The following is a 24793-nucleotide window of genomic DNA, read 5'->3' on the forward strand; positions in this document are numbered from 1 at the left end:
CAGACCAGAAAGAATGCTTGTATGGAACTCGATATTGCTTATGATATGGCTGTTATGATTGAATGATTGTATTGTAATGCACATTGTATACTGGCGCACTCCGATTGGCTCGCAACTTTCAAGCAGAAAGCGGAACTTCAACTCCGCAATCCAACTTTCCAACTTCATGACATGACAATCCACACGCAAAATGCCAAAGCTGGCGCCCTCTCTGCGCTTCCAGGCGCTAAATTCAACGGGCCGTAGCTTTGCATCTTCACCGCGGTGCCGACTCGCTCAAGCTCGGCATGGCATCTTAAACGAACCCTGGCTACCGCAGTCAACCTCGCCTCTCCCAACAACATATTTCTCCCCAGTGCGAGTGCGTAGGGGAATCGATGGATTAGGAACACAGCAAGGTGATCACAAACCGCCCGATGAGCGGGTATTAAAGCTCGGAAAGAGTGAGTTCCATTCCATTCCAGCTGCAAGCTCTGGTTCTGACTTGACTATAGCTCTACGAACCCTTTCTCCCCTCCTCCCTACCCTCTTGTACAACACCCTTCCTGCAGAAATCCTCAGTCCGAGCGTCAACCTCCACCTCTTTCCTTCGACACACCCACACCTCCCCACCGTCAAAGGTCGCACCCTTTACCGTGCTGCGCTATGGACTGTTCCGGTAGCATGGAGCAGTGTACCACTAGTAGGGAATGTCAAGCTCCAAATCCTAAGTGAGCGCATCGTACGCGCAGGCACAGTCCTTGACCCCGAGCACGCAGAGAATCATGACTGTGGCGACGAGCGATTAGTTGTACGCTGGAAGACCGAGGCGCGAACAGATAGCCGGCCATTCCACGAGTCACAGCGCAATTCTCCGGAGAGGCAACAAAACAATGCGAACGTATCGCAAGCATCCGAGGCAGGCACAAGAACGTCTCAACAACCACAAATCCAGAGTGGTGTATCGTCGTCATCATCGAAGAACGGTACGAATAAGGGACTGAGCGTACTGCTTGGCGGCGAGGAGCCGATTTTCAAACTCTCGAAGGAAGAGCAATTCACCGGGTTGTTTATTTTCTCTTTTGACGAGGAGGGACGCATCCTAACTCATACGATTGAACACGCTGATGAGGCGGATGGATGGGATCGAACAGCTAAGTTTGTGACCTTGACTGACTGGCTGATTGGCAAAGCGCGCGGGTCGCTGGATCCAACACTTAATCCTGGGCTAGCTATGGAGTCTTGTGAGGATTATGGGCTACCAAGTGACACTCGGTATACTCGGCGCTGATAGCTTCATAAGGAACAAGCCCATTAAATTGGAACTTTCATGCTTTCTCTGGCTGGCCCTTGAGATCACGTACTGAAATCACCACTCTTATTGCTTCTATATGTGTACTATATACCCTTGTCAAATATGCATCACACCACTCATTATATCAGATACAGATCATCTCGATAGATAATTTTGAAATCAAGGCACCCAATAGATTGAACGGTGCTTAACGCCCCCCAAACACTACACGATGCACGTACATAACCATACAAGTCAAATATCATGCCGCACACGACCAGCGAGCAGAGCAGATATGTTCTCTCATCCATCGTACAACAACACCTCGCAAGGGAAAAAAAAAAGACATTCATCACTCCGTCTTCGAATGAACAACGGGCGACTTCAAGAAACCAAAGACCCCAACTGCCACAATGCACATCGCAATACCACCAACAGTGTATGCAGCCTCACGACCGGCCCACCAGAACAATGTGCAGAAAAGGATAGGACCCGTAGCCCGTCCCGCCTGACCCCAGCCACGAAGACGGCCCATAACAGCACCACGGTTTGCGTCCCTTGCCTCAAAGCTACCCAGGCTGTTAAGGCCCGTCACGACAGTGGCGGTGGTAATGGCTAGCAGAGCACCCGCCGCATAGAGGCCCGATACGGAGGAGATGCGAGCAAGACAGAAAAAGGACAAAGCGCAAGCTACCACACCAGCGCGAACGGTGACCAGCGGAGGCAAGCGGCGGACAAGGGTTCCCTGGAGAAGAGAGGCAATAAGACCCATCATGGAGAGAAGACGGCCGTTCAGAGCTGCAGGGCTGGCAGTCGTGGTTCCAGCGTAGAGCGTAGCGGTCAAGAAGGGAAGAGAGAACTCCAGGCCCGAGAAAGGCAACAGGAAGAGGAAATGAATAGCATTGAGGATGGCCGGGTTATTAGTGTGTGGTTTTTGAGCAAGAGAATCCTTCTTTGCAGGGTTCTTCGCCTGAGCCGACTGTTCATTCTCATTCTCAGTCTCCTGCTTGAGGGTAGTAAGTCGCGGATGCGTCTCAGGGAGACAAGCCCAGATGTACACGGTCTCCAAAAGAATCAGCACGAGCGACATCAGGGCCGCAGTAATGAATGGGTTCGCCGCAACGATCTCAATTGAGCTCAAACCAGCACCCAGCAACGGCCCAAAGGTAAAAGCAATACTGAAGCAGGCGCCAACTAGAGCCATGGATGCGCCACGCTGCGCTTCATCAGTGACATCCGCCACGATAGCATTGGCCAATTGCACATTTGCTTCGCTAAGGCCTCCAACGACACGACTTGCGAGGAAGGTACGGAAATCCGTTGCAGAGACCCATAGTTGAACGCTGAGCAGGTTTCCAATCATTGCCCAAAGCAAGGTACGACGACGGCCATATTTATCAGACAGGTGACCGATGACCGGGGCGACAAGGGCCTGGAGCAGGGAAAAGAGCGAGCCGAGAGCTCCGCCGAGGAGAACGATATCATAGCGCGAGTCGATGGGGCGGGCGAAGGAGTTCTTGTAGGCATTCAAGTAATGGAAAATGCGATTGAGAAGGGAATCTGGTGATGGATCCTGGGCACGATAGAAGGATAATAACGACGGGAAAAGTGGTAGAATGAATGTAAAGGAAATCTGGTCTCACTCAGCATTGGAAGTGGGATGACGAGAAGTAAACACGGAACACGAAACACGTACCAGATCTAGCAGCAGCGAGATCATCAACACCTTGAGGACCTGTTTACGTTGGGCGCCAGCAATAGCCATGATTGAATGTTTGCAGTAGCTGGCACATCAAGGGAAGAAATGAAAGGACAACGTTGAAGGTGTGAAGAAGCTTGGAATGAGGTGACGGAAGAGTGGAGTACGTGGAGCCCTTGAATCGGACAAGGTTACTACTAGTAGTATTCGGTTTTATCTGATCCGCCAATTCCCCTAGAGAAATATGCACGCTCGAAATCAAAATAATAATATGGGGGGAGCTTCTTGCTCTCCAGAAAAGAAAATTCGTTGCGTTCGTCATACATCACACCGAGCTCGGTGGAAAAGGCGAACAGTCCATATGCACTACTTGATCACTGACCCTCTGCGGGTGCCCCGTTGGCACCGCCGCGTTTTCCACCACGTCGACCGCGAGGCCGGTCACCACCACGGTGTTCGCCTCCGCCACGGCCTCGGCGGGATCCATCCCCACGACCGCGTCCATGACGGCCACGGCCTCGGCCGGAGTTGCCCTTGGCACCGGTGTCAGTAGCAGTATTCGTCTCGGTGTTGGCAGGGGTAGCTTGGAGCCCAGTCTCGGTCTCTGCAGGGTCACGGGGAACCTCAACCCAGCTATCATTCATGCCAGCAGATGCGGCTGTCAGGGACGCCGAGTCGGCAGCCGGATTAGCTCCGCCAGTAGTCGATGTCTGGGTTGGGGGAGCGATCTGGTCGGGCTTAGAAGTCACGGTCTCTTGGGCAGCCACCTCGGCGCTCACGGAAGTATCCTGGAGCTCAGTCAAACCAGCATTGGCCATTGTCGGGTCTGAGGTAGGGGGGTTTTCGCTAGCGGTAGTGTGTTGTTCGGGTGACTCGCTGGGCGCGTGTCGGGCCGATGCCTGCTTCACATTTCCGTCTGCGTAAAAAATCATTAGCAAGCAAAACAACGTACAAATTTGGAAGGACCACTTACAGGTAAAGTCCAAGGTTTCCCCTTCAAGACCCTGAATTGGCTCTTCCGCACCTTCAATGAGCTTGACCATCGATGTGACCGCATCTTGGTTACCGGCGTACACCTGGTAAAGGACAGCCTCAAAGGCAACGCCCTCGGGGGTCTCATCTCCAGCGCGTCGCAAATTGGCCGCCGCGCATAGGAACTTAGCTACATCAAGCAAGTTCTCACGCAGCACGCGTGAAGTAGACTCGGTAGCATCAGCCAGGGCATTGGCGCGCACCGCGGCCAACTCCTCTTGGTGGATCTTATCCAGAGCCGCCTTCTGCTCGTCCAAAGCCGCCTTCTGGTTCGCAATCTTCTCTTCGTATTGGGCAGCAAACTGCTTGTAGTGACCAAGCTGCTCCTCGATCTGTGCAACTGCAGCTTGGAGCGAAGGCTTCTTCAGCGCTTGAGCTTTCTGGTCGGCGTTGATGGTCTTCTCCTCCACAAGGTCATCGAGGGACTTTCCAGGGTGCTCGGCCAGGATAGCATCGATTTTGGCGGTAGCGTTCTATTGAGACACCACAGAGTTAGCGATGGCGGTCCAATATTTTAGATACAGCCCCTCCAAATCTTAGAAGACAATCGACGTTCACGTACCAGCTTCTTCACCGCATTGCGCAGACTCCTAGAAGCACTTTGTCAGCTCTGAGGAGAAGAGGATGCAATTGAGCACATACTTCTGAAGCTCCTTAATGTAAGCAGGCTCCGAGTCATTCACCTCTGTGGGGCTCTCGGGCTCAGTCTGAGAGATGCTCGAAGCTTGAGCATTGTGCTTCTTGCTCTTGGCGTTGGGTTTGTGGGGAGCGGGAGCCATGATGGAATGTGGGTAGCACAGCAAGTGGAAAGAGGAAATTGGAAGAAACAGTGCGTTGCAATACGCGGGAAGAAAGAAAAAGCGCAAGTGCAGAGTTATGGGAGAGTTGTACGGAGAAGAATGGATGCGGGTGGAACTTCCACCGGTGGAAGTCCCCCGAAGCCTTTCCTGATCGGTACAGCCCACATCGCGTTCTCTATACGCTTGCTACTCTTCCTACACGGTATAGACTATTTACCTGGGATCATGTGAAGATTCAAATTCAATTTAAACAGAGCTCTCAGATGTCTGGGTATCATCATCCTTAACGCCTATACGCCATTCTAACAAGCTCAGCGCATGCACAAGCAAGCGCAAGCCAAACGCAGCACGAGTAAACCACACAAGTTTAGCCTCATCCCAGTGAGTCTGTGGTGAAGCTCATCTGTCAATCTGGAATGAAGGTTGAACAGACCCCATTTCAAGTTCAATTATCCTTGGAATTTGCGTAGGGATTTCTGCACGCGACCATGCTGATTAGTATTTGGAACATAACCATCGCCACTACTACACATTATATCACTTCAAACAGAACTGAAAGCTTACCTCGGTAACCTTGCGAATGGAGTTTGCTGAGATATTCTTTTCGCCGGACTTGCGAGATCGGATGGAGGCTTCGCGCATCAATCTGCGGGGATGATTAGCGCCAATCTCTCAACACGACTCGAGGGTGGTATGGGTTGCGATATGGAAAGCAAGCTCAAAGTAGGGTTAAGTCGTACTCTTGCATAAACAGCATGTAGTCTAGAAAGATCTGTCAACCAGTTCAGGCATTAGTGACGTCCTAGTCGCATGTGGGACATGGTTGAGCTGAATTGGAACGTACCAGGATATCGGCATTTTTGCTCACGCTTCTATTGGAATGAGCCTTGACAATGCGCTTGACGGTTCCGCGGGGGTAGAGCTTCTGAGTGGCAGCCATGGCGCATTTGAAGACGTGATGACGAGAGAAGGAACGCGGGCACTGTTGATGGTGGATCCGTGGATTATGTAACCTTATCTAACTATATCCACGTCTTGGCAACACAATGTTATTCTTTGACCTCTGATTCTCTGGTATATCATAGAGGTCCTTCTAGAAACGAAATACGGACTTGGCCCTCCGTCAAATCGGCATTCACGGAATGCTCCCGATGTGGGCTCTTGATCTGACGGTGGATCTCTCCAGCTGTCTGCCATTTTCCCATTAAGCCCAACAATTATGCCATTATCCATAATACAGTTAGACTCGGTAAGATCGTTTTGTATGAAGCTCATACCTGGATCAATGGTGGTGCTTGAGATAACAATGTCCGCTTCTAATGGATTGATTCGACTGTTATTGAGTATGTTGGGATCTGGCACCACGTGAGAGCGAACCTCCAGTTCCTTAATGGGCTTGGTAATGCGAAGTTAACCAAAAGAATTTTCCTGGCTTGTTGTTTGAAGAAATTTCTCTGGTGGATAATAGATGTGGTGATGCGATTGGTAGTCCAACGCCTGGAAGCTTTTCTTAGACTAGAACTTGGCGACCATTGATCTAACAAGATGTGAGCCGTTGAGCTCTTGCATGAATCGAGAAATTGATGCCATGCATACCTTGCCAGAAAATCATACATCTGGAAATTTGACATTCTTCAAATCGGCCTTAGTCAGATCAGTTTCCTGGATCTCATTTGCATCGGCATAAAAGTAGCCTATCGTAATAGATTCACCCTTGCGTGCGTGAATGTGGCTGGGCTTCACGATCACGGTACCAAGAGCAAAGACATGTTGGTCGCCTTTATTGGCAAGGTGAGTAAATTTGATTGTCTTTCGTGCAGAGGCCCACAATTGAGGCCAAATATCTTATGAGTCTTCAGTCCGGGAGTTGGCGTGCTGAGGATCAACGCGAAAGTCATCAGCTTTTGGACAGTATCGACCATAATTCGGCACATCTGCATACCAGAACGTTGAAGCAACTTTCTCTGGGCCCGTTTCGTATGGGTTCGTCATTTTAGATAGTACTATTGGGTGTAAGAGAATACGTTTCTTATCTCAAGTTCATGTGCAGTCACATGCAGAGCCGCATCGGTGAAACATGGAGAGATCTGCCATTCCTTACTGGTAGATCAAAAATTCAATTGATTCTAAGGCTTTCTATGAGCTGCTTTATCTACACAAATCGCTCGATGTGGAACCGCATATTAGCTTCTCTTTTCAGGCAAATTTGACTTCTCACTTTTCATTATGTATATACGTAGATTTATATGTTATATGCTCATTATCTCTACAAGGTTATCCGTATATAATCAACGGCGGCGAAGGAATCGCCATGCAGTGAAAGCAGCTGCTGATCCCAGGGTCATCCGCCAGGCAAGAAATACATAGATCGCCACCCGTAATCGGTCATAATAACCTTGTAACATGATGCCTACTGCATAGGAGGTTCCATCGACAGCCCGGTCAGTAGGCCCATAATAGCGCCCTACTCCTAATCCCCCGATGCCGACTTCATTATGATCATGGGAGGTAGCTTCTGGGGTAACTGGCAAGGCCGCGGTTTCACCATCCGATGCAGTGTTGCTGGGGCGGGCACCCAATTTGACCATTTGCTTATTGCGCTTCCGCAGATTGTAGGTCAGAATACTAACAATTAGCCGGAGATCGGGCACCGTGAAAGTCGGATACTTCCACATCTGCACGGCCGTATTGGGAGGAAGCATATCCAGAAAATCGGCCAAGATGCCGAGGGTAAGACCCCAGAGCAGAAGCGGACGATCCGCCTCACCCGAGTCAGCTTGGTTGCTGAGACACCATGATTTTACTTTTTGCATCAAGGAAGGCTGCATGTTCTCGTCAGGGACAAACCCAGGAACCGAGGTACACCGCTGGGTTTCTGATGGAAGCAGTCGAACAGCGGAGAACTGCATAAATCCCATCAGAGATCGAACAGCCATCCGGGTCAAGAACCCGCCCTGTCGCGCAAACCGTTGCGACATGTCCACATATTCCACGGTGCGGAGGGATGATGATAGGAGTGCTTTCAGGGGAATCCAATGTGTCGATGCCACCTCGGTGGGTTGTAATTTGAGGGTCGGGGAATCACTTCGAGTGGTGAGAAAGACAAAGGGACATAGAACCATTAGTCTAGAAGTATGAATGTCAGTTAAGAAGCTCAATTCCACATCGACCGCGACAGCAACCCCCATGGCACATACGGTTGCGATCCCCAACTAGTCGTCACCACCCGTTCCGGAAGATTCCCCACATGGATGCAGTCATCTGTGGTCAGATCCAGCCCAATTTCCTCTGATGCTTCTCTGATGGCTGCTGCGCAATCATCTTCATCTTCCGGGTCTCGTTTTCCACCGGGCAAGGCGACATGACCCGTCCACCGGTCGCCGACTCGCGTCGCGCGCTTGATAAAGAGCACCTCCGGGTCACCGTGTTGGACCCATGGCTGGGCAAAAAAATCATCTAGCTGATCTTCCACCGACAAGGACGGGTCATTGATTGAAGGTGAGGTCGGCCAGTGATCATAGGTTGGGCGGACATGGATAATTAGGGCGACAGAAGCACGTTTTTTGCAACCTTGTGGATTGGGGACATGTGGATAAGGGCGTTGGTGAAGCTCTAACAAGATGTTGTGCAGGGGATGAGACAGCCCTGGCTGTGGAGAAGAGGCGTCCATTGGTCCAATATATATCGGTGCACTACTGAGTATATACCAACCGGGACGAAGCAACCAACATAGGAGCCTCGGTCGCAATTACCAATGGCACTAGCTCCAATGTAGCTTAGCGTGACACCGGTAAGAGTGGATTGAAATTACGTAAAATTACTGTAACTGCGCTACCGTCGGACCATAATTGATCCTCAGACGGGACGATCTGCCCTGTACTGTGATTGGCCACTTCATCTGAATGCGGCAAGCCATGAGAGCCAGACAGATGAGCACGTGCGTGCTAAAGCTATCGACATGCCATCGCTTAACTGATTCTTTTCTTCCAGGTACTCTTGAAAAAAAAAAAAAGTTTACCTACAGTAAGCACAGACAGAGAGAAAAGTCAATGCAACATTAGTCTTCCTGGCTTCCACGTGGTGCTGTCCCTTGTGTTCTCTCCCCTCTGGCTTCTCTTTATCTCTCCCCGCCACTTGATAACCTCGAAACACATTTCGACCGAGTGAGCTCCGTCTGAGGCACTATGCGGTTCGGAAAGACTCTCAAAAACACGGTGTACCCGCCATGGAAGGGCAAATACATCGACTACAACAAGCTTAAGGCACTGCTGCGTGAGAATGATGTCACGGGCGACGCCAGCGATTCCGACGACAGTCTTTGGACTGAACAGGATGAGGAGGCGTTTGTGCAGGAACTGCTGAACGTGCAGCTGGACAAGGTCAATGCCTTCCAATCGGAGACCTCCCAGCAGCTCCGCGAGCGCACGTCAGCCTGCGAAGCCAAGCTGCGCCCATTGGCTCCGGCCGGAGAGCAGGAGGCTGTCGTGCTTGACGAACAGGAAAAGCGCAAAATGGCGACCGAGATCCTGCAGGAGCTCGATGGCATCACCAAAGAGGTTAGCGAGCTGGAGAAGTACAGTCGCATCAACTTCACCGGCTTCCTCAAGGCGGCCAAGAAGCATGACCGCAAGCGTGGAGCTCGGTACCGCGTCAAGCCATTGCTGCAGGTTCGCCTGTCGCAACTTCCATTCAACTCAGAGGACTATTCGCCTTTGGTCCACCGTCTGTCGGTGATGTACTCCTTTGTCCGCGAAACCCTGACCGAGGACATTGTGCAACCGCCGAGGGAGCCTGAGCGTGGCTTCGGCCGCGATGTCTATTCTTCTTATAAGTTCTGGGTTCACTCAGACAACGTTCTCGAGGTGAAGACATACATTCTCCGTCGCCTCCCTGTCCTGATCTACAACCCGGGTACCTCAAAGAATGCGGATACCCTCGACGACCCGACCATCACCTCCCTCTACTTTGATAACCCTCAATTTGACCTCTACAACCAGAAGGTTGCTCGTGCTCCCGAAGCTGGATCCCTGCGGCTGCGCTGGACGGGACAGCTGAAGGACAAGCCCTCCATTTACCTGGAGAAGAAGACTGTGAGCGAATTGGACAGCAGTCGGGAAGTCAAGGTACAGCTTAAAGAAAAGCACATCAAGGAGTTCCTGGATGGAGAGTACCACTTGGACAAAAAGGTCCATCGTATGGAGGATATGAACAACGGAGAATCTGCGGAAGCGGAAAATCTCAAGAAGGACGTGGAAGAATTGCAGTCCTTTATCAAGGAGAACAACCTGCAACCCATGGTTCGGGCCAACTACACCCGTACAGCCTTCCAAATCCCTGGCGATGACCGCGTCCGCATTTCTATGGACACCAACCTTGCCATGATTCGGGAAGACTCTCTTGACCCCGAGCGTCCCTGCCGAGACCCCTCCTCATGGCACCGTACCGACCTTGACGATGGCGAGATGTCATACCCGTTCAGTAACATCCGAACTGGCGAAATTGTCCGTTTCCCGCACGCGTTGCTCGAAATAAAGCTGCGCGGAAAGGCCCACCAGGCGGAGTGGGTGAACGACCTCATGGCCTCCCATCTGGTTAAAGATGCCCCCCGCTTCTCCAAGTTCGTCCACGGTGCTGCTCAATTGTTTGAGGATTATGTCAACAACTTCCCGTTCTGGCTGGGAGAACTTGAGAATGATATCCGCCGTGACCCCGAGACTGCATTCCATGAAGAGCAAGAACGGCTAGCGAGGCGCAACGAGGATGACATTGCGGTTGGCAGTTTCCTTGGTGGCGCAGGTAGCCCAAGTGGCAATGCGTGGGCAGGATCTTCTTTCAGTCGGTGGTCCGAGTCTAGATCTCACACCGTTCTGCGTAGGCCCTCTGGCTTCAGCGAAGTGCCGGCAAATCGCCGTCTTTCTCACATTGAGCCTCAGCGCCGGCAGGTGCAACCTCCAGCTCCCGTCGAAGCGACTCAAGAGCCTGAGGAGGATGAGGAAGAACCGTCTCGATTCACCTCCATCTTGAAGTCATTGGGCGTCTCCAAGCCAAGCTGGGCTAGACAGGAGGCCGTTCCCTTGCCTCCTGGTGTGCGAGACCCTGGCGTCTGGATCAAAGACACTGGTCCCGTCCGTGTGGAAAGTAAGGTGTGGTTGGCTAACCAGCGAACCTTCATCAAGTGGTTGCACATCAGCATTCTGTTGTCGAGTTTGTCACTGGGTCTGTACAATGCTGCTGGCAAGCACAACAAAATTGCTCAAGCCCTGGCCATTGTGTACACATTTTTTGCCCTGTTTTCCGCTGCCTGGGGCTGGTACATGTATGAGAAGCGCTCCCGGCTGATCCGCCAACGCAGTGGCAAGGATCTGGACAACTTGTTCGGCCCTCTTGTCGTATGCCTTGGCCTTGCTGCTGCTCTTGTTCTCAACTTTGCGTTCAAGGTAAGACCCTTCGTCCTGATTGGATAATCATTTTACTGACAATCTCAACAGTACAAATCTGTTCTTGAGCAGGCCCATAACAACGACCCCTCCCATGGAGTCCCTATTAACAACAACTCATCCGCTCTGTTCGCTGGGCAAATCTCGTGGAGCACAAACAACCAGGCTCAGCAGATTCTCTAAGTAGATGTGTATCATGAGCCGGTCCTTTCGGGATGGTTTTAGGATGGTTGTCAGACCAGTATACCCTTGTATTTGAAGTTTGGTCATGACACGACATTTTGTTGGGATGATTTCCTTTAGCGCATTCATGGATCTTGCTGTATTTTGTCATGGATAGCTTGCATCAAAAGCATTGTTTTTCGGTTTTTTTGGACCTTTCCAGGTACAATACGCCATCTCCACTACCATAAATGCAATAAGGTTCATACACTAGGACCACGGGAAGTCATGAATACGAGAAAAGAGGGGAAGCAAGCAGAATAGAACAGGTCAAGCGCAAAAGTACAAGTCCACTCGAACCAGATATAAAATCCCTGTGGATCTCGCTGACAAATGGACGGTTTGAGACCCGCAACCTTCATAGAGTACGGATACAGTGACATCGATTCTTTCATTCCCCTCATTCTAGTATCACCAAACCAACAAACAAAATGACACACATCAAGATCCAAATCATCTCCGACAGCGTCTGTCCCGTACGCAACGCCTCCCCGAATCTCTAAATCAGACTTATATTAACCTCACAAAGTGGTGCTATGTTGGCTACCGACGCCTCTCACGCGCAATCAACACCCACAAAGCCAGCAATCCCTTGGACACATTTACGCTAACCTGGCGCGCCTTCTATCTCAACCCAAAATCACCCACATTCCCCGGCATAAACAAGGAAGAGATGTACGCCGAGAAATTCGGAGTCGAGCGGAGCAAGGCTATGTTTGCCCGGCTATCTGCTGCGGGCGAGGTTGATGGGATTGCGTTCAAGTTTGGTGGAAATACGGGCTCGACTCGGGATTCGCATCGGGTTATTTGGTATGCAGGTGAAGAGGAGGCTAAAGGTACTGTCACAGCTGCCGGGACGGGTGTCGGGGGATTGCAGACTCGGGTTGTGGAGAATCTATTCCGGGCGTATTTCGAGGAGGAGAAGAATATTACGGATTCGAAGGTTTTGGTTGAGGCGGCGGTCCAGGCTGGGTTGGATGGTGGGGAAGTGACTAAGTTGCTTGAATCTGGGGTCGGGGCGGAGCAGGTTGATGCGGAGGCATTTACGGCGTCGAGGAGGTTGGTCTCTGGGGTTCCGCATTTTACAGTACAAGGGAAGTATTTGGTTGAAGGAGCTGATGAGCCAGAGACATTCTTAGAGGTTTTTGAGCGGGTCAAGTTGGATGAGTAAAGATGTACTAGGTAATTAAATTGGATAACAGTCCTAGTGCATATGTCGCAAATCTGGATTAACGGTTTATTGAGAAATCTCCAGTACATCCAAGACAAGCAAAAACTATCACGGAAGAAGACAAAATTCCCAGTCAACTCTGTCAATATGCAAGGGGTATCTGACGAGGGAAGCTCGTTTGGTTAAGCCATAGTAAGCTCATAGAGTCATCGCTTCCGCTTAACGCCAAATCTATGCAAAGACAACGAGCAACATGGGCAACACAGACCACTAAGCTCCTGCATGCAAGTAACGCCTGTATCATTTCTCATAAAACAAAAAGCAACAGGTAAAAAGACTGCAGATTCAAAACGTAATACAACGCAATGGAGCGAGGAAAGAATACAAAGCTGCCGCCGAAGAATGGGGGCAAGAAAAAGAAATAAACCCCCCCATATGTAGCATGAATCAATAATTGATATGGACAGAGAGCTCGTCATCCGAGTCGGGGCCAATTTGATGTTGAATGGGGAAGTTGTCGTCATAGTTCATAGCAAATCATGATCATAGGGAGTAGATCTCCAACCATTTGCCCCCAGCAAGGGCTTTAGGTTATCATGCTTGGTTGGTGGTGGGAGGCCCACTCACTTGCTTCAATTCGTAATCAGGAACGAAGTCGAACCAATCGGTGTCAGGATTGTATCGGTAGGCTCTAAAGTCAACCCCGTATGGCTTGGGCTCCAACATGTAGAGTACCCCCATCTCAACATCAAGGTTTGCGACCTGATCACGCTGAAGGCCCTGGAAGTAGGCAAGGAGAACGCGGGCAGTGGACCGATGGCTAACCAGTAGGACATGATCAGTGGTACGCTCCACCTCGACGATGACGGCCCGAGTACGGTTGATAATGTCCAGGTACCCTTCTCCACCAGGTCCGGGGTATCGGTAAAAGAGCTTGTCTTTCTTGCGGTGAGCATACTCCTCGGGGAACTGCTCCTGAATCTCCTTATAGGTCATGCCTTCCATCCTTCCTGAGTGAAGTTCGTCCAGCATACGCATTTGCTTGACGTCATAATCTTCTTCATTGAAATAATCGACGGTTTGGACAGCTCGAGCCATCATCGATGACCACACACAGAAGTTGCGTGGTGTATCGTGGGGGATGTAGGACGGGTTTGGGGGGTGCTGTCACCCGGACGGGGAGGGAAGTGCTTCAGCAAGTCCTTCTGGCGCTGGTATAGCTCCCACTTCTCCCGCTGGGAATTCACGAATCTAGCCAAGGCCTTGGCGTACCGCCGGCCATTCTCGCTGAGGTCAGAATCTCCACCGATACGACCGGCCTGGTCGTCCACGCTCTCTCCATGTCGCGTGATCCAAATTTGGCGTGGAGAGAGGTTGAAGTTGAGCAGATAGTAGACAACCTGCGACGAGAGGAAGCCATGGGTTCGATGAGCGACAACCTTGCGACCAACATCAATCATTTGGATAAATGCCATGCCCATTTTCTCCTCGTATTCACCCAAGGGAATGTACGACTTCTCATAAAGAGCTACACGCTTCTTGAAATCCTCGAGGGCCTTTTCCGGGTCTTGACCCTTGTAGTCAGGTCCAGAAAGCTTCAAGCGCATATTGGCCTCCAGCAGAGTTGGGTCGACACAGCTGCTTTCAAGGAACAGAATGTTCAGCTCGGGGCCGGCACGTTTGCGGATATGGTCAACGATAGCCTTTCGACGCTCCATAGTACTGTTGGTTGCGTCAAGAATACCAACGCTGCCACCTTCATCCAGGATATAATCAAGCAACTCATCAAGAGTGTCGAGGGCGACCCGCTCTCGAAGCTTGACAGCATCTTGATTCTGGGGGTCGAAGAAATTCGCAGTCTGATCCATGGGTTCCAGAGGAGAGTCTTTAATGGCCTCGTCTGGAATTATTCTCGGGCCAGAGCCCGCATCCATTGGTGGTATCATCGTGTCTCCGTTCTGTGAAGGAGAGGGCTCAGTCTCCTTACCGTTTACACATATCTTATCTGGAACAGCTGGAGGTGGAAGAGACGCTTCCTCCGGCGGCGAGGATTCGCCTTGGTTTTGGGTTCCGACGCTCACGCTCAGGCGACGCACGGAGTCGATGAGGTCTTTGTGAACATTCTTTGGGGCCGTTTCATGTTCTCGAGGAGTTGCCGGTGTGGGAGATCTGCCAGCAGCGACACGACGACGCGCACCGACGTTGAATATGTGAGTGTCATGTTGAAGCCAGTTCAGATAACGGGCAAGCTTCTTAGTGATGTAACTCTTGCCCCGGGCAGGGAGGCCGACCATAACAATGACCAGTTTTGCACCGACATCGCGCTGAGCAATTCGGCCATCGGGGGAGACCTTGGACTTGGTCAGGCCCGGAATATCAAGGGTGGTGGCTCGGACTCTGCTGCTGCTACTCGGGGTGCCGGGTTGTGTACGACCTGATCTGCAGGCAAAAAAAGCGTTAGACCAAAATAAAAGCCTACTTAAAAAACAAACGATCACACGACAAGCGGATACGGCTCAGCCACATGGTGGGGAGGGTCGGGACACACGAGCCAGCTTGTGCATCCGGAGAGTTGCTTCTCTCACATAGCGGGACAGACTTGACCCGGCACACATTGCAGTGTCGATCAAGCCGCAGTCCTCGCTCATAGGCCAGGAATGCAAATGCACAAACACAAGGTTCTAGGGTCCTAGGTACTCGACGACTCAGAGGCAGGGAAGACTTACATCTGTGGGGACGGGGGTGCGGTAGAAATCGGAGTGTCAGCCAGGGCGGTTCCGACTCCGCCCTTGGGCGCCTGTGAGGCTTTGTGGGCATCGGAATGCAAGTCACTCCCTAGCGCTCTTCCGACCACAGTTTTCGGAGGTGGCATCAGAGTTGCTCCTTCTTTACCCGAGCCAAGCCCAGCTTCCTTTGAGCTGATGCCGTTGGGTCGGTGGTTCATATTCCTCTGATCCCCCGGGGCTGCAGGATCTGAAGTGGCGGACGACATGATCGCCGACCGTGCAATGTCGGAATGTTGTGCCATCCCCGGTAAGGAGTCTTAAGGAAGCCTTTCCGGAGAAGCAAGCTTTTGATGTCTGACGTAGTCCTTTAAGGTAACAGGACTCGCTTTGATGGACAGGATTTGATGAAAGCCCTTCGAAAGACAAAGCGGGAGGGGAGAAAAATAAGGCGGGAGATGCGGATGACTCAACTCCGGGCCAAACGTCACTTTCTTGTTGTATGCTAACGATCAACTGGGAAGCTTCGCACAAGAGTTTCCATGTGAGGGGTTGAGGTTGGGATTAATTTTGGCCGATTTTGACCTTTCTCCTTGTGTGCGGTGGAGATGAGAAACGATGAGAGGCGATGATCTTGAATTCCTTGTAGTCTGAACAAGGCACGAACCTATACCACCGTGGTCCTTCAATAGGCCAGGAGCTCTTCTTTAGTACAGAGGTAATAATAAAAGGTATTAAGGGGACAAAGAGGGCTAAATCAGCCACAATCAGATGAATGAAATCACAGCGCAGCTTAAGATGATCATCGAGTCCACTCTAGGTGGGGATCAATGGGGCTTCAGGTTCAAGGAAATGATGTCAGGGGCGTAAAGATGAAAAAAAGGTAGTATGCAAGGTAGATCATACGGCATAAGAGAAGGTTGGAATATGAGCCTCTCTATATACGCCCAGACAGGTACAAGGCCGACAACATGATCCATACAAGCTCTTTATCTATCTAGAATGCTTGGCTCGAGACATCCCCAGGCCAAATCATTATGGTGGAGCAATCACCATGGCACCATCCCTGTGTTGAAGTATGACTAGTCGGATTAACTCAAGAATCCGCCAACCAGGTTCCACCATTTAAGCAATTAGTGACCCTTCCCTCTCAGGAATGAGAAGCTGATATCAGCCTTAAATCCGAGAAATAGGGCTGTTTAGTTGGGATCTGAAATAAGTAGGTCAACATCGATTTCAAACCCGATGTGTCCGGTGGATGGTCAGCAAGGTCTTGGGGCGGCTTTGTGCAACATGCGCGTCTCCGCTCGGGCGAGTCCTCCCTTTCCGTAGAGCATACTCGGCTTTCTTGGCAAATCCCGGGCCTCATTACTGCAGATTGCTTTCCGACCAACCGCATGCTCCGGCTGCTTCACGGTGATCGTCCCGCTGCCGGTCCCCGGCTCCCCCGACAGGTGATAAGTCATCTCAGCGGTGACACAAAATCCTTAGCGCTTGGCGGCCACGCAGGGGGTAACACACATTGCCCACGGATGTAAGATAGCTGGAATATTTTGGGGCGGAAGTGGACGGTTCCACATCCCTCGTATGGGTCCGTTATCAGTTTTGCAGAGTAAGTGTCAGACCGATCAAGCACACATATGCTGCAATACTCAGTGCGGTCAAGACCACCACGGCGTTTCCACTGGTCCGAAATTTGTGACGATGGACACCATCTTCCCCGATCTCCGAAAAGAACTGGCGGTTTCCCTGGGAGCGGCGAAACAGTCCAATGATCAGGACCCCGGTACCATAAATGGCGAATAGCGCGCCGATACTGTAAAATTCCGCAGTGAAAATCTTAAGCACGACAAGTGCAAAGGAGAACTGAGAAAGAGCAGTTCGGACATAGGCGCCTTCAAAGGTTCGCTGAGCTGCGCGCACCTCAACAATTTCATCTGAAGTCAGCACAGCCGAGCGGGCACGGTGCATTCGAAGATGGTATCGGTCTGCAGCTCGACGCTATTAGGAGTTAGGAAGAGCAGTAATAAAATTGGGACATAATCAAAGCCTACCTCGAACATACTGTCTATTTGGATTTAAGACAGAGTATTGAGGAGAAGGTTGCAATCGCACACATTATGTCACCAAAGAGAAGAGGGCCCGTGAGCTGTTCACGTGGACTTTGATTATTTAATCATTGCAATTTCTACAAATCCACTCAGATTGACTGACTTGAATTCGCTTCTTGCATGAGAGATCTAGATTGCGCTCAAGATAATTCTACTTTGTGACTTTTCAGAAATGAACATAATTGTCCAGCTTGGAATCCGGGATTGCTTTATACTCCACAGATCTGCCATGGATACCTTTATCCCGTCGATTCTCCACTTATGACGTGAGGGTTCCAGCATTCTTATTCCTGGCCCTGGAAATACTATATCCATTTGGCGCTGGGGTCGCTTTCGCTTTCGCTTTCGCTCTCAAAATTTGACTCTAACTGTACTACTAGTGCTCGATGAACAGATTGATCCCCTAAAATGATATCCCCTTATTGGATCTCCGATACGAATGCGAGAAAAAAAAAACGCCACGCATTTGCAGATCTCATGAGCCAATGACCACTAAACGTCGAAGAAACTACGACACCGCGGGATATTGAGTCCGCAGATAGAGTGTTTGTCTGTATATTCTCAAGTCACGTCTTTTCCTGCCTAAGGCCGAGGTGGTGGCCCATGAAACAATCTATACAAACTTGCCTCGTCCATCTCGTTCTATCAGCATGGCTTCGATGAGCTTTCTCCAAGCTCTGCTTCACAACCCCGGTTGGGTAGTAGCCACTTTATTTGCCATCGTGAGTTACGACAGCCCTATCTCATAAACCCTTAAAACTCTAACCATGCCACTCCAGGTCCTCATCCATGCTGTGAGTAGAGCAATATTCAATGTATTTCTTCACCCCCTTCGGGCCTTTCCTGGACCAATTCTGCATGGCATGTCCCGTGTACCCTACTGCTGGAAGCTGTTACGGGGTACCTTGCCATATGATGTGCTCCGTCTCCACGAGAAGTATGGCGATGTGGTACGTATCGGGCCAGACGAATTAGCATATTCCAGCGCCACCGTATGGAAAGATATCATGGGTCATCATCCAGATGTCGAAGAATTTGCGAAATTTGAAAATTTCTATCGGCCTGTGAAGACCTCGCCGATAAATATCGTCAACGCTGAGCGCGAGGAACACAGTGTCTTGAGGCGCCAGCTTGCATATGGCTTTTCCGAGAAGTCCATGCGAGAACAGGAACCCCTGATTCGGGTCTATATTGATCTGCTCATCCGGCGGCTCCATGAGAACTGTGCTGCAGGGGCAAAGGCAATTGATCTTACTGCGTGGTACAATTGGACAACCTTTGATATCATTGGAGATCTCGCCTTCGGGGAACCCTTTGGGTGTCTTCAGAATTCAGAATATCACCCCTACGTCCACCTGATCTTTGCATCTGCTCGCGGGGGAGCTATATGGCAAACCATTAGGTTTTACCCACTAATCAGCAAGCTGTTCTGGGCGGTGGTTCCGAAATCTGCACTATCGCGATTTGCGCGACAAACTAAGATGTCAATGGCAAAGCTACAGAGAAGGATGGAGCCTGGCAATGAGAGATCTGATCTGATCGAGGGACTGCTCCGAAAGAAGGATGAGTTGGTTAGTGTAACGCTCGATGGATCTCGGGTGCTCCTGTAGTTGACGGCCATTAGAACCTCAGTCTCGAGAATCTCCAGTCGAATGGCAACATTTTGATCATCGGGGGCTCTGAGACCACTGCCACCCTTCTCGCGGGAGTGACCTACCTTCTACTGTCAAATCCCGCAGCTCTTGAGAGACTCACTGCGGAGGTTCGGTCCACATTTGAGAGTGAACAAGAAATCACCATGACCTCGGTCAATCATTTGGCCTACATGCTGGCCTGTTTGAATGAAGCTTTACGAGTCTATCCACCAGTGCCGGCCGGTTTACCTCGTGTTACTCCTGCAGGAGGACGTACTATTCTCGGCCGGTTTGTGCCTCAAGGTGTAAGTGCTGCAGATCAACATTTTTTTAATCACAAGTTACTGACCTACCTCATTACAGACAATCGTTGCACTGCATCATTGGGCATTGTATCATAATGAAAAGCATTTTACCGACCCGAACTCCTATCGTCCAGAACGCTTCTTAGGAGACCCTCAATATAAGAATGACGATTTTGATATCCTTCAACCATTCAATGTCGGGCCACGAAATTGCCTGGGCAGAAAGTACGTTGGCTTGCCTCGGGCGGTGGCTTTCTTGCTAACTTCAGTATTGTAGTCTGGCATATGCCGAAATGCGAATGATTCTGGCGCGAGTGATATTCAATTTCGATATGAAGATCGCGGAGGATAGCAAGGGATGGATGGAGAGACAACATATTTATCTGTTCTGGCAGAAAGGTCCACTCCATGTGCATCTTACGCCAGTCAATGCGGACAGGTCCGTGGTATATTAATAGATGGCAAGAGCCAAGGATATGGGATATTCAGGCCTCGGATGATTAGTCAAATGGTTTAAACAGATTTCTGTAGTTTAAGAAAGAAGTTAACCACAATAAAAACTAATTATATAATATCATATTAAGTATATCCCCAAGTGCGGGTCCGGTAGGGTCAACCCAACAACCAACTTTGGGAAGGCATATACCGCTCAGTGTTAATAGGCTCGCTTCTCAAAAGTCTTATTCTAATCCATGGCCATAGGAAAGTATTTAGAGGAGATAGTTCGGAGATCCATTTAGCTTTAGTGACGATTGAGCAGTTTGAAAGTTTATGTGTAAATATGGAGGACCTGCCGAGGCATTCGCTGAGCTTTTAAACCCCTTCAACATGATCTACATGTTATTAGATAAGGACTTCTTAAATCGTATATAAAGCTTATCTATAGTGGAAGATATAACATTATTTAATAGTACCTTCAGGGGTATGTGCCAGAATTATGGTGAGTAATACTGTACGTAAAAATGAATGTGTTAGTATAAAGGGCAACGGGATAATTACTAGTGATTAAAAATCTTAGGGTATATTTTCATAGAATATGAAGAGATAGTTCTGTGCGTTAGATGGGTATTAGTTACAATGAGTAATTATATAGAATTTCAGTAAGATATGGTGTTATGGTGAACTGTTAAGTGAACCTTGCATATCTAATTGATGGGGTAGGCTCGGAAACTGATCTGGGAAAATACTTTTGACTAGATAGTGTAGACACGGGGAATACGGTCCTTGTGCGCAATGAGCGATCTCCATGTCAGACGAACGGCACTCTTAGTAGCGCGACGCGGCACCACCTATCTCGTTGAAGGAAATCCAGCAGTTGGTTTTCGGGTGATCCCAGCTTGATGGATAGAAAGCGGGGGAAGGTTTGGTCAATAAGGTTGGTTTGCGGGACCAGTCCAGATCTCCCCACATTTGCACTGCGGGCACAGCAACGCTGACAAGCACGTCAACACGGCTCTTGTGTGGTGATGCCTAGAATAGTCATACCATTGATTTTGATCGATCTACGATATTCTGGACCATCTGACATGGGAATTTAGTCCCTTCCAAGCGATTGCAGTGCTATATTCTCATTCCCGATAATTGATGTCCATATTCACTTGCATCATCAAGGGCTCCTGCAAGTCTTGCACACCACGGGAGTCACCTGGCACATGTGCCCCCCCCCTTCCCGAGAAGCAAGTAGAGACTAGGAGGGGCCGCATCCGTATCAGGAGGGGTTACCTGCTACGGCCGGTGGTGGCGCTCACAGCAATATGCCTCTTATGGTTTTATTAACCGATCCTGAACAGACCGGCTCTTCGTGATGGCATGAGAAATGTACGCGCAACAACCAGTATTGAATGAGTCTGGTGTGGGGGAATTGGGTTCGACATTTTGCTGCTTGGTGTTATCCCGGGTTACTTGCTTTTTCTTTTCTAATAATACCCCTTTTTGCCTGCAGGTGGCTCCTTGAACACCAAGATTCCCCACGTGAGGAGCTCTTATCTTATTACATAGTTGCCACGTACAGTTTGCGGGACAGTAATTCTAACGCGGGGCCCCGTGGTTTTAGCTCTTGGCCCGTTCTAAATTCGGGTATAAAGCCGGAACTTCCCTCTTTAAATCTAATTGGACAGTATAAGTTTATCGTCCTTTTTCTATTTTGTCTGATTCAGATGTCTTCCACGGTGGGTGATGACCCTGAGCCCTTGGGCCAGGTGAAGGGGTTGGAATCGTTCGAGCATGTTGCGAGACCAGAAGACTCCCCCGATGGAAATCTCGTGTATGAAGAGGATGAGGAGCCTGAGCTTCATGCCCAGACATACTTTGCGTTGGCTGCCATGTTCTTCCTCAACCTCGTCCAAGTCTTTGGCCTTCTGGGGCCCCCGACGGGTGTATGACAATCCCTTGACCTTGAAATATTACTGAGATTCTGACCCTTTCCAAAGCTGTCCTATATCGAGAATGACCTCAACAATACACTCACCGGTACATGGGTGCCGAACGCGTTATCACTTGTGCAAGCCGTGCTCGCCCCCTTGATCTCCTCTGCGTCGGATACTTTCCAGGCCCGCAAAGCCCTCCTTGTTGGCCCGTCTATTGTATCATTCATTGGCTGTGCAATTGCACCTGGCTCAAGCAGCATATATCGTGTGATCGCAGCGCAAATCCTGATAGGTTTCGGGTTTGCTACGGTACCCTTGGCATACTGTATTCCCAGTGAGATCGTACCACGAAAGTGGCGACCGAGTAGGTCTACAAGGTGAAGAGACGCGTTTTGAGCAAAACGTTAATGCAGATACAGTGGTCCAGGCTGTTATGAATATTGCGGCTTCTCTAGGCGCTTGCGCGGGGCCCTTGATCATCGGGGCGTTGACCAAGAAGAACGCGCACACCGGCTGGCGTTACTTTTACGTGAGACTATATCTATTCTGCTGCGTTTCAATTGTCTGACAGCTTGTTCAGTGGATTCAGATGGCTCTCTGGGGAGTGACCGCAGTCTGCCTGTTTATTGGCTACAGGCCGCCCAAGCGACACACTCTTCTAGATCACCTTTCGCTCTGGAAGAAACTTGGCAGGCTGGATCTTCCTGGGTTTTTCTTACTTACAGCAGGACTGACATTGCTATTGACTGGTCTTAACCTCGGCGGCAATCTGTACTCATGGGCCAGTGCCCCGGTGTTGGCGACCTTGATCATCGGCATCCTCTCCTTGATTACTTTTAGTATTTACGAGTGGAGATTTACCACGACCGGCATTCTTCATCATAATCTTTTTCGGGGCCCAAACCACAGTGGCCGTACTCTTGGGATCTGCGTTGCTCTTATCTTTATCGAGGGTGTTTGTCTCTTCGCCTATGTCATTTTTTATCCAGTCCTGTGAGTACATACGTCCCCCAAGAAAGCTAGGACGTAAGAAACCTGACACCGCTTTGCAGAACAGCACATCTCTTTGAAACCGATCCATTCTTCGAGTCTGCCCGCCAGCAACCATATTGGATCGCCTCAGGTGTCAGCACTGTGATATATGGATATGCAAGCGTCAAATTCCGGACTATCCGATTTCCCATGATCGCAGGGTTTCTAATCCTTACTGCAGGCGTTGTCGGACTGGCTAGCATTCAGCCCGGCGATGATATCAACTCCCTTGCATTCGCTGCCCTCGCCGGTCTCGGATTTGGGGCACCTCTTATTTTAATTATTGCAGGGGTTCAGCTGGCCGTGCCGCACCACCTCATTGCCACAGCTACAGCTGCGACTACTAGCTCAAGAGCTGTTGCAGCGGCAGTCTTCACAGCCATTGCTTCTGCGGCAATGACCAGTCGTCTGGATGAATATATCCCCACATATACAGCCAAAGCGGCCCTCGAGGCAGGACTCCCAAAGTCTTCTCTCGCTGAATTTATCAAAGCTCTTACATCTGCAGATACCGCGGCGATACAGAAGGTGGCTGGCGTCAATTCTGGCATCATCGAGGCGGGAGCCATGGCCCTCAAGCAGGCTTATGCAGATGGAATTAGGGTTGTGTTTATTATAGCAGCACCCTTTGGCGTTGTAGCTATCATTGCTTGTATCTTCTTGGGCGATGTGAAGAGTGTTATGAATTATGGAGTCGATGCCCCAGTCGAGGATCTACATGCCAAGCATCCTCGACAAGACAAGGCTTAGAATTGGCCATAGTGTGAGAAACCTGATGAATTGAATTGATTTTCAAGAATGATAATAAGATAAAAACGAAATGGCATTTTGAGGCGAGTGGGAAAATAATAAAGGAAAAATACAAAAGGCAGTAAAAAGAATGACCAGACTGGGGGACCTTATCGGTGTTAAGACCCACACCATGGGGTAGCCTGGCACACCCTAATATAGAGAGTAGGTGGGTATTACTATTGATGCAAGACGTCAGCATATGCGAGGCAATGGGGAGTTGGGACAAAAGAGAGAGCTAGAACAATGATAGGGAGTTGAGTAGATAACTTGAAGCTATCTAAGGAGGAAGAAGCAGTATGTCTGGAGACGAAAGAAAAGATCGGTCAAAGCCAAACCAACGGCCCTCGAAAAAGCGTACAGAAACAAAGGAGACAAACAAGAGCGGACAGTGACGGCGATGGCATCCCTTCACGCAACTATTATCATGGCACCTCATACCCGAACGATCTGCTTTGATGCCCGATTAATCCGAGGCCTCGTAGGCACTACGATCACCACATATGACCTTGTCTCAGATGGCGCATCCCCCGAATCTACTTCCCTTGCCCTTTCCAGCAAGTCCTCTCGCGATACGCCCTCCTTCGTCACGCCTTCTGCTCTGGCGGCTTCTCCAGAGACAGCTGCCTCGTTAGGGATCTCCCGAACGCGGGTCCTTAAGGAGAAACTCTCGGAGAGAGCAGCTACCATGACCGATCATAATGTCAATATGGGCCGTAGGTCACCTCAGACTGTTGGCAAGTTTCTGTGTCATCTTACAGAGGACCCAAATCAAGTAGCGTTCATGCGTATCTATAAACAGATTCCTATCACTGGAACGGAGGACGCTGATAACGACACATTGGCTAGACAGGCCGTTCCTCCTGGAGTGTGTGGCGAGCTAGGGGCTTTCAAACAGCTACAGAGTGAATGCTGTAGCGCTGTTCCTCGCTTTCTTGGCCACGCAGAAAGTACACAAGGAGACCATAATCTTGTTCCTAAGGGCTACATTAGATACCTTGTGTGGGAAAAGGTGCCCGGGGAGCCGCTTACAGCGGAATTCTTCTAGGGCCTAGATGACACCGCGCGCAAAGACATCCGTTCTCAGTTCCGTGCTGCCTATAAGTAAGTCCGTGCAAATCAATCCTTGCCAGATAGACGGGATATTGATATAATCAAAAGACAGATACTTGCTTGCGGGGTAGCACCAGGCCAGTCCA

General features: G+C 50.1%; 13 protein-coding genes across 13 annotated transcripts; 6 read left to right on the forward strand and 7 right to left on the reverse strand.

Annotated features, from left to right (window-relative positions):
• Positions 1 to 190: 190 nt before the first annotated feature.
• N7484_005635 (uncharacterized protein) lies at positions 191 to 1270 on the forward strand (the record flags this gene model as incomplete). Its single annotated transcript, XM_057116054.1, has 2 exons — positions 191 to 443; positions 495 to 1270. 2 exons carry the CDS (start codon positions 191 to 193, stop codon positions 1268 to 1270), a joined length of 1029 nt encoding a protein of 342 aa, XP_056971937.1.
• Positions 1271 to 1625: 355 nt separating this feature from the next.
• On the reverse strand, positions 1626 to 3038 carry N7484_005636 (putative tetracycline transporter; the record flags this gene model as incomplete). Its single annotated transcript, XM_057116055.1, has 2 exons — positions 1626 to 2906; positions 2970 to 3038. 2 exons carry the CDS (start codon positions 3036 to 3038, stop codon positions 1626 to 1628), a joined length of 1350 nt encoding a protein of 449 aa, XP_056971938.1.
• Positions 3039 to 3346: 308 nt separating this feature from the next.
• Positions 3347 to 4783, reverse strand: N7484_005637 (uncharacterized protein; the record flags this gene model as incomplete). The annotated part of the gene is given in 4 exon segments (XM_057116056.1): positions 3347 to 3888; positions 3946 to 4477; positions 4567 to 4594; positions 4605 to 4783. The coding sequence occupies 4 exon segments, from the start codon at positions 4781 to 4783 to the stop codon at positions 3347 to 3349; spliced, it is 1281 nt and encodes a 426-aa protein (XP_056971939.1).
• Positions 4784 to 5249: 466 nt separating this feature from the next.
• On the reverse strand, positions 5250 to 5744 carry N7484_005638 (uncharacterized protein; the record flags this gene model as incomplete). Its single annotated transcript, XM_057116057.1, has 4 exons — positions 5250 to 5280; positions 5358 to 5450; positions 5545 to 5576; positions 5649 to 5744. The coding sequence occupies 4 exons, from the start codon at positions 5742 to 5744 to the stop codon at positions 5250 to 5252; spliced, it is 252 nt and encodes an 83-aa protein (XP_056971940.1).
• Positions 5745 to 5883: 139 nt separating this feature from the next.
• On the reverse strand, positions 5884 to 6796 carry N7484_005639 (uncharacterized protein; the record flags this gene model as incomplete). Its single annotated transcript, XM_057116058.1, is given in 5 exon segments — positions 5884 to 5897; positions 5917 to 6199; positions 6220 to 6366; positions 6419 to 6648; positions 6724 to 6796. The coding sequence occupies 5 exon segments, from the start codon at positions 6794 to 6796 to the stop codon at positions 5884 to 5886; spliced, it is 747 nt and encodes a 248-aa protein (XP_056971941.1).
• A 296-nt stretch (positions 6797 to 7092) lies between these two features.
• N7484_005640 (NUDIX hydrolase) lies at positions 7093 to 8474 on the reverse strand (the record flags this gene model as incomplete). Its single annotated transcript, XM_057116059.1, has 2 exons — positions 7093 to 7930; positions 8002 to 8474. 2 exons carry the CDS (start codon positions 8472 to 8474, stop codon positions 7093 to 7095), a joined length of 1311 nt encoding a protein of 436 aa, XP_056971942.1.
• Positions 8475 to 8988: 514 nt separating this feature from the next.
• Positions 8989 to 11424, forward strand: N7484_005641 (SPX domain protein; the record flags this gene model as incomplete). The annotated part of the gene is made up of 2 exons (XM_057116060.1): positions 8989 to 11241; positions 11293 to 11424. The coding sequence occupies 2 exons, from the start codon at positions 8989 to 8991 to the stop codon at positions 11422 to 11424; spliced, it is 2385 nt and encodes a 794-aa protein (XP_056971943.1).
• A 470-nt stretch (positions 11425 to 11894) lies between these two features.
• Positions 11895 to 12634, forward strand: N7484_005642 (DsbA family oxidoreductase; the record flags this gene model as incomplete). Its single annotated transcript, XM_057116061.1, has 2 exons — positions 11895 to 11939; positions 11993 to 12634. 2 exons carry the CDS (start codon positions 11895 to 11897, stop codon positions 12632 to 12634), a joined length of 687 nt encoding a protein of 228 aa, XP_056971944.1.
• A 594-nt stretch (positions 12635 to 13228) lies between these two features.
• On the reverse strand, positions 13229 to 15626 carry N7484_005643 (6-phosphofructo-2-kinase PFK26; the record flags this gene model as incomplete). The annotated part of the gene is made up of 3 exons (XM_057116062.1): positions 13229 to 13675; positions 13750 to 15073; positions 15361 to 15626. 3 exons carry the CDS (start codon positions 15624 to 15626, stop codon positions 13229 to 13231), a joined length of 2037 nt encoding a protein of 678 aa, XP_056971945.1.
• A 1330-nt stretch (positions 15627 to 16956) lies between these two features.
• Positions 16957 to 17420, reverse strand: N7484_005644 (uncharacterized protein; the record flags this gene model as incomplete). Its single annotated transcript, XM_057116063.1, has 2 exons — positions 16957 to 17358; positions 17412 to 17420. 2 exons carry the CDS (start codon positions 17418 to 17420, stop codon positions 16957 to 16959), a joined length of 411 nt encoding a protein of 136 aa, XP_056971946.1.
• An 815-nt stretch (positions 17421 to 18235) lies between these two features.
• On the forward strand, positions 18236 to 19862 carry N7484_005645 (cytochrome P450; the record flags this gene model as incomplete). The annotated part of the gene is made up of 4 exons (XM_057116064.1): positions 18236 to 19039; positions 19093 to 19407; positions 19466 to 19632; positions 19685 to 19862. The coding sequence occupies 4 exons, from the start codon at positions 18236 to 18238 to the stop codon at positions 19860 to 19862; spliced, it is 1464 nt and encodes a 487-aa protein (XP_056971947.1).
• Positions 19863 to 21563: 1701 nt separating this feature from the next.
• Positions 21564 to 23555, forward strand: N7484_005646 (trichothecene efflux pump; the record flags this gene model as incomplete). The annotated part of the gene is made up of 5 exons (XM_057116065.1): positions 21564 to 21782; positions 21837 to 22137; positions 22193 to 22302; positions 22354 to 22766; positions 22826 to 23555. 5 exons carry the CDS (start codon positions 21564 to 21566, stop codon positions 23553 to 23555), a joined length of 1773 nt encoding a protein of 590 aa, XP_056971948.1.
• Positions 23556 to 24021: 466 nt separating this feature from the next.
• N7484_005647 (uncharacterized protein) lies at positions 24022 to 24642 on the forward strand (the record flags this gene model as incomplete). The annotated part of the gene is made up of 1 exon (XM_057116066.1): positions 24022 to 24642. One exon carries the CDS (start codon positions 24022 to 24024, stop codon positions 24640 to 24642), a length of 621 nt encoding a protein of 206 aa, XP_056971949.1.
• Positions 24643 to 24793: the final 151 nt, after the last annotated feature.

The sequence above is a fragment of the Penicillium longicatenatum genome (genome assembly GCF_028827895.1).
Source record: "Penicillium longicatenatum strain IBT 33135 chromosome Unknown contig_3_segment0_segment0, whole genome shotgun sequence".
NCBI lineage: Eukaryota > Fungi > Ascomycota > Eurotiomycetes > Eurotiales > Aspergillaceae > Penicillium > Penicillium longicatenatum.